We start from the raw sequence: 13196 nt of genomic DNA, 5'->3' as shown, positions 1-13196 counted from the left end.
CAAAGAGGGTCGCATCTTGCAATTGATTGATTCTCTGTGGGTAGGCTCCTCTGCAGAGGGTATTCGATCAAGTGTCAAAGTCGGTATAATAAAGATGTCTAATTCTATAGAAGGTAGCGAACGAGCTGGCTCTATATACCACTGCCGGAACGGAAGAACCGGCAGTCAGGGCTGATTCCGGTTCATGCGAGGTGGCTGCCATGGCCAAACCGACACTGGCAATCTCTCTTTCTCGCATGAATCGTTCAGAACCTGGTTGGTTCACCTTTCAACCCATCCTTGGACGTTGCATAATATCGTTCCTTGATTAATAAGCGTCGTCAATGCCTTGTTCGGTGTTGATTTGGTTATGGAGTTAGCAGGGTTGGTGGTACCGTCAATCCAGCGTACCTTACAAACCTCTCTAGCCTCGTATATCTGCCTTAGTGCTATAATATCGATTATTAAGCGTTTCTCCTTAGTAGTACTAAGCTTAACTATATATTCGTAAAGCGAGAGTAAATCGGTATAGACGATTAATAGTAAGGCTAGTTTATCTAGTCGCTATAAGATTATAGATAGAGTAGTATTAATACTAAATACTATATTAATACCGTAGCTAATAGTATATATCTCTAATATAAGGACTAAGTATATTACTCGTTTACTCTTAGTTAAGCTCTAATAGACGATATTACTAGTTATAGTAAATAAGCTAGTAGTATTTAATTCGGTACTAATAACGATTAGGTAACCGATTTATAACGAGAAGTCCTTATTATTCGCGATTAAGCTATTAATAAAGATATATAACGCTATCGAATTAAGGTTTAGTAGTTAGTATATTAAACTACGATTAAAGTTATTTATTTACTATTAGATTCGCTTATTAAGAGCCTTAATATCGCTAGAGGTTAGTGCCTTAGATTAAGCTACTACTAAGAGGTTAAAAGTAGCTTCTAGTTAATATATAGATACTAGGTAGGCGCCTTATATACGCTATACTATATAGCTATCGGTATTATAGATAAGGCTTAGTTATTTATCTTAGCCTTTTAGTATAATACGAATAGTTCCGGTAGTACTTAGCGATATAATATATCTATTAAAAGTTAGAGGCGTATTAGCTATTAGTTATTCCTTAGGCTTACTAGTAAATACGAGGTATTTAGCCTCTATACGCTAGAACTCTTAGTTAGCGAGGATTAGCGTATTATCGGTTTATATTCCGACGATTCTAGTTCTAGGTAATTCCGAGGTAGTAATTAGTAAGTATAGATTAAACGAGCTAGTTACTATATAGAGTTTATCCTTATAGTAGTTACTATATATATTAAACTAATAGGTACCTAATTCTACTAGTCTATAGAGTAGTAGGACGACTCTTATAATTATTCTATAGTAGTCGCGTTCTAGTTCTTTAAGTAATAATACTAAAACGACTCGGTTTAGTTCGGTAGTTAACTAGATATATACTTAGCTAATATCGCGTAATTCTAGCGTAAAACCTTACTTAATTAGACTCGTAGCTAGGCTAATAATTACTCGCTATAATACTCGCTAAATAGTTAGTAACTATATTAGAATCGTTTCCTTATTACGATTATTATAGCCTTAAATAATAAGCTTTAATTTCTTATAAAGTTGTTTATTACTACGCTTCTTAACCTTATAGACTATACGTAATTTAAATAGTCGGTAGTTACTATACCTCTAGTAGTCGTAAGGTTTAAATATAATAACTCTATTAATTAGGCCTTTAATCTCTACTTTAGTTAATACCTTAAATAGATAACCTAGTTTAGTAATAACCTTAGTAGTTCTTAATCTAATTAATTCGTCTATAGTACGCTATTCCTTAGTATTAACTATAGCCTCTACTAGCTATTTTAGCTTATTCTTTAACTCTTTTAGCTTTCTACGTTTCTATAGTACTATCGGAGGTTCTAGCTCTAGTTCGTAGTCGCTATTATTATTAGTAGGTTCTAGTTAATTATACTCGGAGTTATTAGCTTCTACCTCTATCTCGTTATTATTACTTAGGTATAGCTTAACTAAAGTAATTCTAAATCGAGTTAGTCTACTAGGTAACTCTATAGTATAATCTTCGTTCGTACTACTATATAAATATAAACGCGCCCTAGTAGGCGACGACGACGACGGCGGGAGGCCTCGAGGCCTCCTAATACGCGATAATACTCTCCGACTAATACTACGATACTATAAGTAGAGAAGAGAGCCTAGAAGAAGAAGGTTGCGACTCTAACTCCTAGGCGGCCTAAGTCCGCTCGTAACTATCTCTCTCTAGCTAATAAGGCTAGAAAACAACTACTAATACTAATACTCTAAAACTAATAATCTAAAAGAACCTAAAAATACTTATAGAATAGATCTAGAGTTACCTCGATACCTAGATAACTCTTTCTTTTTTCCTAACTCTCCTTCTTCTCTAATAGGCCTAATAGGCCCTCCTCTACTACGCTCTCTACTAGGAAGAGTCCTAGACTCTCTAAGCTATCTAGAAAACTCTCTAGAGCTGCCTAATACCTACTACTACTACCTCTAAAATATAGGCCTAGATAGCCTAATTTAGATATATAATACTAAGGCTCTAGCCTTAGGTATCTATAACTATCTTAATAAGGATAGGAAACTAAGAAGAAAGGGAGATAGTAAAGAAAATAAGCTATAAAGAGCTTAGAAGGAAACTAGGAGTATAGTAGTTTAAGGCTATATAAAAGCTTCTAAGTAGAGACCTTAAAGTTATCCTCTATAGAGAAGAAGAGAAAAGTAGACTAGAGAAGGACTAATCTTAGCTTAAGGCTATATACCTAGAGGCCTAGGTAGAGATACTAAGTACCTAGGTAATTATATATAGTATTAGGATATCCTAGAAGCTAGAGGATATAAATAGCTAGGTCTAGCTCGACTAAGATAACCTTACCTAGTTTCTAGATAGGCTTAAAATTAGAAAGGCCTTTTAGCTTAAGAACTAGAGAGTAAGGGAAGAGACTAACTTCTTATTAGTAGTAATAGTAGTATAGAATAGATAGACTATAAGAGAAATATATAGGAGAGGTATTACTATTAGATTAATATAGTATATAGTAGAACTATACTACCTATAGTAGAGGACTATATAATATTTTAAGTATAATAGCTTTAGGTATATTACTACCTACTATAAAGCTATAGAAGAAATATATAGAAACTATATAGAGAAGTATAGGATAGATAGCTATAAGAAGAAGAAAATTAAATACTATAACTATAAGAGAGACTATAAGGTATACTCCTTCTAATATAGCTATAAAGCTACTATAAAAGCTAAAGTAAGAGCATTCTTAGAGTAGTTTAAAAAGTAATAGGAGGCAGCCTTAGGCCTAATATAAGGAGATAGTACTATAGAACTCCTAATCCTTAAGAGGAAAGCTCTACTAGCTAAGCCTCTATAGAGGGATATTAGGTATAAAGGTAGGCCTCTAGGTACTATAGTAATAGTAATAGCTAGTAGGAGGCAAGTAAGTAAGCTCTACTTCCCTTCTATATAGGAGAATAAGAATACCTAAGAGGTAATAAGTACTCTCTAGGAAGATATAGATATTAACCTAATTAAGCTCCTCTTCTAAGAATTCTATAAATCCTATAAGTAGCTAAACTCTAATAATCTACTAATATAATATTAATAGGTTAAATACTACCTAAACTCTACTACTAGATAGCTAAGCTATAGAAGAGGCTATAGTAATAGTACTATAAGAACTATAGCTTAATACTATAAATAGTAGAACTAAGGCTAAGAAAGGATACTCTATAGTCCTCCTACTCTAGTAGAACCTAAGAGTAGTAATACTTATATTAGATAAAGTTAGAACTAATAGCTAGAAACTACTTTTCTATAATATAGGTAACCTAGTAACTATCTAAGTCTAGATACTTATAGGAACTATCTCTATCTATAACTACTATAACTCCTTAGAGCCTATAAGCTATAAATAAGAAGGGACTATCTCTATACTCTAAGAAGTACTATTATAAACTCTAGGAGATATAAAAGTAAGCTATATAGTAGTAGGAGACTTTAACCTCTACTATCTAAAATAGAGGAGAAATATAACTTAAACCTAATATACTATAGTAGATAAGCTTATTAAAATAATTATAGAAGCCTAACTATAGCTAGCTCTAGAGCTAGAGATAATTATATAGGAAAGATATATAGCTAGCTACTAAATACTAGACCTAGTCTTTATTAGCCTCTCTCTCTAAAACCTAATCTAAGAATATAAAGCTCTCCTAGAAGAAATATATAGCTCTAACTATATCCCTCTTAGAATAACTCTCTATATTAACCTCTAAGAGCCGAGAGGAAGAAGCTAGAGAAAGTAGTAGAAAGCTACTAACTAGGATAGAATCTAGAACCTTATAGTCTAAGATACTAACTAACTTAACTAACTCCTACTTAATATAAGGGAATACCTAGATATATTAGCCTATAGAATATAATCCTCTATCTAGAAGATTATAGAGGAAATAGTTCTAATAGCTAGACTATTAAGCTATATAAAGATAGTATAGACCTAGGAATATAAGGAGGCTATAAAGCTAGTAAGAAGAAGAAGAAGAGAATAGAGGAACTATAAAATAGAATAGAGCTATAAGCTATACCTAGAGGTATTATATATAAGAAGTAAGGCTATAAGAAAAGAGTAGAACCTAGCTTAGAGGAGACTAATAAAAGAAGTTATAGAGGACTCTAAGAAAATCTAGAAAATAGCTAAATAAGCTAGAAAGAGAGCTAACTAAGAGTACTAGCTACTATACTTTCTAAGCCTAGCTAATATAGAGTATAATAGAGATACTAATAAGAGGAAGGCTATAATCCTAGCAAGATACTTCTTCCTAGACCTAAGGAAGGTAGACTTAAGTAATATCTAATATATCTAACTACTACTCTAATTCTAGATAGAGGTTAAGGTTTAACTAAAGAAAGTAGAAGGAGTCCTTAGGAAACTACCTAGTAATAAGGCTCTAGGACCTAACTAAATACTAAACCTCTTACTTAAAGAGTATAGAGAATAACTTTCTCTAATCCTAGCTAAACTCTTTACTATATACCTAAGGATAGTATACTACTCTAAAGCTTTTAAGTACTCTATAATAGTAGTACTTAGGAAACTATAGAAGCTAGACTACTTAAAGCTAGGAGTATATAGACCTATTGCTCTACTTAATATAATAGTAAAGGTCCTAGAAGCTATAGTTACTAAAAGGATATCTAAGAAGACTAAAGAAAGGAAGCTCCTCTTAGAAGAATAAATAGGTACTAGGCCTAGTAGGTCTACTATCTTAGTATTAGACCTTATTACTAACTAAGTAAAAACTATCTAGAAAACTAAGCTAGAAGCTATAGTATCTATACTCTACCTTAATATCTTAGAGGTATTTAATAAGGTCTTCTACTAGAGGCTACTTTATAATATTAGAATAAAAGGCTTCCTAGACTATACTATTAGCTTTATCTAATTATTCCTCTAAGATAGGACTACCTATCTAAAGCTTAGAGAATTTATAGACTAACTAAGGCTCTAAAATATAGGAATTCCCTAAGGCTCTACTCTATCTCTAATCCTCTTCCTTTTCTTTACTTCTACTCTACTTCTAATACTATATAAAGGGACTACTTTAGCAATAGGGTTTATAGATAACTCTAATATCCTTATATATAGTATATTAATAGAGAATAACTATAGGTAACTTAAGAAAGCCTACTAGAAATATAAAGAATAGGTAAGGAGATATAGAGTAGAATTTATACTATAGAAATATTAGCTAATCTACTTTACTAGAAGTAGGAAGTATAACCTTAAAGCTATAGTTTAAATCTAGAGATTTAATAGAGAACTACTACTATTACTTAGACTCCTTAGAGTTTAGGTAGATACTAAACTTAAATAGGGCCTATATATTAAATAAGTAGTAGAAAAGAGAGCCTACTAAATATAATTACTTTAGAGACTATATAAGTCTATATAGAGAGTATCCTTCTAAAAAGTAAAGTACCTCTATATAGTAGTAGTAAGACTAGCTATTATCTTTAGCTACTAAGTCTAGTCTAACCTAGAGAGTATATAAGGCTACTATAGGAACCTTACTAAACCTATTAAGAAGATCTAGAGGGAGGCTCTAAGAAATATTATAGGAGTATATAAGTTAGTTATAATAGCTATTCTAGAAAGAGAAGCAAATATTACTCCTCTCTATTTATATACCTAGGACCTAGCTAGGTAAGTATCTAAAAAGCAAAACACCTAACCTATATATTAGTATATTAAAGATAGGTATAGAGAGATTAAAAGGTAAGTATAAATAGGAAAGGGAGCTAGGCAACCTATACTACTAACCTAAACTAGATAGAAGGAAATCCTCTAGATAGTATAAGGCTATAAAATAACGATATAGGTATACCTAGGCTATAAGGTATAGTAGGCTAAATATTAGTAGAATAGAAAGTAGAAAAGGAATAAGAAAGAAAGAAGAGTAAGAGTAGGAGAGGAATAACTACTAGTATAGAAAACTACTACCTCCTCTACTATTAGACTAACTCTATATAAAGGACTTACTAGACTAGAGAGTATAATAGTTATACTCTTAAGAATAGAGTATATTAGGATAAGATAATACTTTACTAAAAGGAGAGTCCTAGGATTTATACTAGACTACGAATATAGGTAGAGATATAAGATACTAAAATATATATATATATTCTACTCTAAATAGAACGAGAGAAGATATCTACTATTCTAGGTAGAAGGATCTATAAACTAGAAGGATCTAGCTAATATAAAGAGAGAGCTATATATAATAGCAAAGTAGCTTATCTAAGAAGAGGTCCTAGACTAATTCTTACTTATAAGAGAAGAGATATAGAAGGATAAGAGAAGAGAGAAGAGGAAGGATAGAGCCTAGTAAGAGAAGGACTTACTAGATACCTAGTATTATCCGAAGGAGAATAGAAGCGAAGGAAGTAGCTACGTAAGCTATAAATAAAGGGATATACGAGGGTTTTTCGAAGGCTTTTCTCTCGACCGATATCTATAGAGCGTACTACTTACTCTAGTTTAAAGAGGTAGACCGGCGTATAAGAACTATCTATCTATAATCTTCGTTCTTAATATAGTTTAGTAAGTAAGAGCTAGTCTATTAACCTAATTTACGCTAAACGAGTATCTTATCCTCTAGTAGTAGTTTCTTTACTATAAGTAAATTAGAGCTATTATAAGTATTTAGAGTATTACGGATTAAACGTTCTAATTAAAGGCGTTTAAGTTTAGCTATAGCCTTTTAAATAGCGAGAGCTCGTTACTTAATATTAAGCGTAGAGGTACTTATTAATAGTAGTCGTAGATAGGTACCGAATACTAGTAAGGTTAGTACTAAACCTCGAGGTCTAGCGGTATTATTAATAGCCTTAACTACTATTTATAGTACTATATCGTTCGGAAGGTTAGTTTCCGATTTAATAATATCGAATACTCGTTATAGTAGTACGTAGTATCGTTCGACTTTACTAATACTATTATATATCTCTATAGATACCTCTTTAGTAGTAATATCTATAGCCGCTATATACTACTAGAATTCGTCTATATAGAAGTTAGTACTAGCGTCGTAGATAATACGCTCCGGTAGCTCTTAATATACGTTAATCTAGTAAGTATATAAGGTATTCTAGACTATCTTAGCCGTTATATTAGATAAGAATCGTATAGCTTAGAAAGTAGTAGCTATATTAACGACGTATAGAACTAGTCGTTTAGGCTATCCGAGGTATATAATATTAACGATAACCTTCGTATTAAAGTTAATATTATCGTTACGGAGAATAAATTTAAATCGCCTAGGTACTTATCTATAGAACTAGTATAACCTATAGTACTTAGTAATACGCTAGAGAGTATACTTATTATAATTAGTACTAATCCGCTCTAGTATAGCTACTAGCTTATTAATAGAGAGGTAGCCGAATCGGTAGTATAGCGTCTATAGTTCGCTCTTAGAGAAGTTATATATAGCTAGATAGGTATATTCGTCGAGTAATAGCTATAGATAACTCTATTTACGAACGATAGATATAGTAACCTTATTATCGCCTTAGATTAGTAGGTTCTTCCGGTTATTAAGTATAATATCGAGCTTATCTATATCTTATATATACTAGAGGAATAGTATATCGGTTAGAATAGTCTCGAACTAGATATTACTAAATAGTATTAGTACGACGATTAATCCTAAGAAGAAGGCGTTACTAGCTCCGAATTTAATATAGTAAGTACTTTATATCGACTAGTTTAGCTAGATATTAGATATTAATCGCTAAAGAGCCTTAACCTAATTAATTCTAGCGGTTAATACGCTAGAGGCTCTAGTATTAGATAAGATACTTTAGAATATAGCGCTCGAATAGTAATTAGCTATAAAGATCTACTTAATTAGAACTATAGTAGATAGCTTAGTAAATAGATCGTATAGAGTAAAAGCGTAGTAGGTAGAATTATCTAATAGCGCTAAAAGTATTATTTTCGCTATCTCTAGTATAATAGTATTAAACTCTATAAGGAATTATTAGCTATCTAATTAGTTAGAATCGTCGTCGCTATTAGATAATCCTTCGCCTTTATAATTAAGAAGGTACTAGTAGTATACTTAATTATCCTTAGTAAATCGTTCTTATACCTTATTATATTCTTAGCGTAAGTAATTACTTAACTAGTAACCTAGTTTATTATAGATAAAGTACTTCTTCTATAGTTAAGGTTAACGTTACTAGTAGTTATTCGGTTATCTTTAGTTACTACGAGAGTTACTAGTATTCCTTCTATATCGCCTATCGATAATAAACTAGTTAGAGGTTTCCGATTATATCTTATTAATATTTAACTAGATAGTAATAGACGTTCGTATAGTAGTAATTAGAGCCTCTAATAACTCGTAGTTACCTAGTAGCGCTACTTAATATTCTACTCTATCTTAGTAAGTAAGGATAAGCTAGTTTATTATATTAGTATCGTACTAGAGTAAGATTAGTAGTCTAGGCTTAATAGTTATTAGGTTATTATATATAGTTTAGAAATATTAAATTAGTAGCTTATTAGAGTTATTATAGTAAACCTTAGTTAGAGTAGTATTATACTATTCCGATTAGTATTCTAGCTTTAAGTTACGTATTTCGAAGGTGTCTTAGATTAGTTAGTATACTTAATTAAAGGTTATAGAGATAGGTATAATCCGTTGCTTCTATAGTTCCTCTACCTTTCTAGTAAGTATAGTATATATAATATCCTTATAGCTTAATAGTAGTATATATAGCTAGTTATAGCGCTTATTAAACCGAATTAGGTAGGTTACTAGTATCTCGTATTTAGCTCCGGAATACTTCTTCTAATTAGTATAGAGCTTATTAAGGTTCGTAGTAGCCTTACCTTTATTAAACTCTAGAAATATAGTAGTTTATTTTATTTAATTACTAGTAGAGTTTTAGTTCTAGCTAGAGTATTCGTTCTAAGAGGTATAGATAGGCGTACGACTAGAGTTAGTACTAGAGTTACTAGTTAGCGGTAGAATTAGTTCTTAGCTTCTAAGAACTAGTTATTCTAGTAGGTTCTTAGAGTTAATTATATCGCTACTTACTAGTAGTACTAGTATCGCTATCGTCGCTAGCTTTAGTACTAGTAAACTAGTTACTTATCTCGAGACTAATCGCTCCTTATATTAGCGAGACTATTATAGTTTAGTAGCTCGCTAAGAGCTATAAATTAATCGTTTATAAAAGCTAAAAGTATTATATTATCGCTTTACTTTATCTTCTAGCTAGAGTTAGTATTCTTCTAGTTCTAGCGCCTATCTAATACGTATTACTAGAGTTTATTTAGTAATTAAAACGAGAACTCCTCGGTAGCGTAGTATATTAATTAGTTCGTAGAGTAATTACCTATTAGTTGCCTCCTATTACTTACTAGTAAGGCAGCTAAAGGTGTCTATAGCTTCTTTAAATAGCGCTCTATTATAATAAAAGGTAAGGTTATTAAGGAAGCGTATAATCTAATTATAGATAACTTCTAGCGTCGCTTAATTATCTAGTTCGGTATACTTCTAGTTACTAGTATCGATTAAATTACTAAACTTCTATAGCTTCTCTAGTAGTTCCGATATTATTATAGTATCGTTATTACTATATATATACGTACGGTATAGTAGTAGCTACTCGGAGGTCCTAATAATACTATATATAGGTAATTCTCTTTTATATAGTTAATACTTCGTACTATAGATATTAAATTAATCTAAAGGTCGTAGGTTTTAGTATTCTCTTTAGTAGCTATACGACTAATATACTATACTAGTCGTAGTTTTGCTAAGAATTAGCCGTAATTAGAGGTTAATTAAGGTCCTAACGATACTATATATAGGTTTAATCTCTTCCTAATTACGCTCTTCTAGCTAGCTAATTTATATAAGAATTAATAAAGAACTTATACTAATTAGTATAAGTAGGCTCCTCTATAGAGGGTATTCGATCAAGTATCAAAGTCGGTATAATAAAGATGTCTAATTCTATAGAAGGTAGCGAACGAGCTGGCTCTATATACCACTGCCGGAACGGAAGAACCGGCAGTTAGGGCTGATTCCGGTTCATGCGAGGTGGCTGCCATGGCCAAACCGACAGCAAGATGCACGCTGTTATAGGGCACCGTGGTGCCCTACCATGAAATTAAGTTTTGCTGAACATACGCTTTGCTCCCGTGCAAATCGATTTCGCCCTACTACGCACTGTCTCCTACACGGGAGGAACAGTTGGCATAGCCCGTGTCTAATCTAGTTCCCTGCAACTCGATGAGGGTAGTTTTGAAACAGAGTAAGGATTCGCATATTGCAGTTTTCCGTACAATTTAAGCATCGCTGGGCCGTCCCGCTTACAAAATCTCCGGATGCTCTTATGTGCGTCTAGCCCTCTCCCGACGGTGTAACTTGCCTATATAGGTATTGGGATGGCTCTCAGGTTGACGCTCGTCGACGGTCCGAGAGCAGTGAATAGCATGGAACATGCATGGTCCAAAGCGGATGCGGTGCCATTTGTAGTCGCATCGCGAGGAAGTTGGCGGTACCTTACGCACCGCAGATCGTCACGATAAGTGTAATATGTCCCTGTCGTCAGTCAGTGCCGACTGTGTGGCGAAGCCAAAGGTAGAGCATTTTCCGTTTCGAATAACATGTATATAAGCCATGGGTTGGAGCTGGAGAATACGCCTTCACTTGCTGTCCACGCTTGTGTATGGGAAAGTAGGTTTTCCAAGCAGTTCAATCGCATTCACTATTCCTCTGGCCACACGTAAGCCAGGAGCGAGACGATGAGAAGGGCAACATACCACAGGACACCACGAAGGTGGCTGACAACAAGGAAAAAAGTGGTATCTCTTAGTTGCAGCTCAGACGAATAAGCTAATTCAACTCTGTCGAAAAAGCAGAGAGCAGCAGCAGCGTACCGCACGCACTTCGCGCAAGAAGTTTGGATTTCTTCAAGGACCATACTTTGATCCCAGGCCATGAATCCTGTCCCGGCCGTTTCACTCTTCTTCTCTCCTTCCACCACTTCAAAAATGAAATATCCAAACCCATTAAAAAGAGACGTGATGATGTGATGATGATCAACAACCATCCACACTTCGGCATTCCACCATCCAACCACACCCCGCACCACCCACATATCACAATGAAAAAGGACCAAAGAATGGACGGAAAAGGACTCCGTATAACGCCGACGCTCCGTTTTCTTCAAAAGGTATAACTCTTGCATCTGGGTCTTGTCGAGTAGAAAAAAGCGATCAATCAAAGGCGCTTGCCTGGGACGAAAATGAAGAGACATAATAACGCCACATCAATGAGCGTGATCCAGAACAAACACATCAGCGCTCTCTGGCCCAGCAGCTTCTTGACGAAGGGCTCCTTGATCCTCGCGAAGCTGAAGAATGTATATTCACTGAAGCCGAGCAGGGCAAGGATAGGATCCAGCATGTACTGATGTGTCGCAAGGAGGTAGATGCCGATGGTGAAGGGAAGTATGAGCCAGCACCGTGTCGCGCGGTCGCGGTTGAGGAAAATGAGGACGAAAGCCGTCCAGAGCGCGCCGAAGATGGCGACCAGGCCGCAGATGAGGCGGAGCATCATCGAGGGTTGCACAATGTTGCCCAATGCCTTCGCTCGGAGAAAGCCAGGGAAGGCGTCGCGCTCCATTGCCTGGAAGACGTAGTCCTTAGCTGCGTCAAAGACTTCGGGATCGTCTCGGCCTTCGTTCTCGATGGCGTGTGTGATGTCGTTGAGAGTGCCTTGAGGAAGGATGATCTCGCGCTCTGCTCCCGGGAGCAAGAATGTGTACAGGATCTTCTCCGCCGACGCTCGAATGTCTGCTCGCGCGACCGTGTGCTGCGGGCTGTTGTTGCTGTTGATGTTCCCTGACGAAGGTGACCCGTCCTGGCCGGTCATGTAACTCGGTCGCGGTTGCTCGAGGCCTGAGTCCGAGTTGTTGTGGCTGCCTGTGCTGTTCTGCGGGCTGTGACCTGTGCCATTCTCTGCTCTCAGGAACGCGCTAAGTCGCTGATCAGGTGTCTGCCGCTCTTTCGATTTGTCGTTGAAGGCACCACTGGGCCCTGGCTCGGTTGACGTGCGCTCGAGGCCATTGTAGTTGTCAAGAATCTGCGACGATCGTTTACTGCCGGACTTGTCGAGTTCGGGGGTCGACACGAGAACGGATCTTCTCAATTCGCGAACGTAGTGACGGCAGAGGGACATGTGTTGAGAGACATCGAGCCTGGACGCGGTCAGTCTGCGCTTCCGTCCTGCATTCCTTTTTCCCGCTGAAGGCCTACCAGAAATCGAGATAATCGACGGAGCGCTGCACGTCGCGCATGTAAATGTAGAAGGAGAATAGGTCGACCTGGAGATACACGTCAATGGGGGTTCCAATGGGTCGCGCAGCACCGTAGGCCGCTGTTGACTGACCGGCGCCAGTGTCCTCCGCGACAGGACCTCGAACAGGTTGGGCAGTCGTTCTCGCGCCGAGGCGTCCGGCGTGGGCGTCCGCTCGGAGCCGTCCATGGCTGTGGTGAGGTCGTCGAGGTCGTCGCCGGCGGCCGGGGGTGTGGGCGGCGGAGGTGGTGGTT

General features: G+C 35.9%; 1 protein-coding gene across 1 annotated transcript; it reads right to left on the bottom strand.

Moving 5' to 3' along the window:
* Positions 1-11865: 11865 nt before the first annotated feature.
* RHO25_009002 (uncharacterized protein) lies at positions 11866-13131 on the bottom strand (the record flags this gene model as incomplete). The annotated part of the gene is made up of 3 exons (XM_023604788.2): positions 11866-12844; positions 12903-12970; positions 13036-13131. 3 exons carry the CDS (start codon positions 13129-13131, stop codon positions 11866-11868), a joined length of 1143 nt encoding a protein of 380 aa, XP_023460637.1.
* Positions 13132-13196: the final 65 nt, after the last annotated feature.

Source organism: Cercospora beticola, chromosome 5 (genome assembly GCF_033473495.1).
Source record: "Cercospora beticola chromosome 5, complete sequence".
Classification (NCBI taxonomy): domain Eukaryota; kingdom Fungi; phylum Ascomycota; class Dothideomycetes; order Mycosphaerellales; family Mycosphaerellaceae; genus Cercospora; species Cercospora beticola.
The sequence above is the reverse complement of the archived record's forward strand: the minus strand, read 5'-3'. Positions and strand labels throughout refer to the sequence as shown.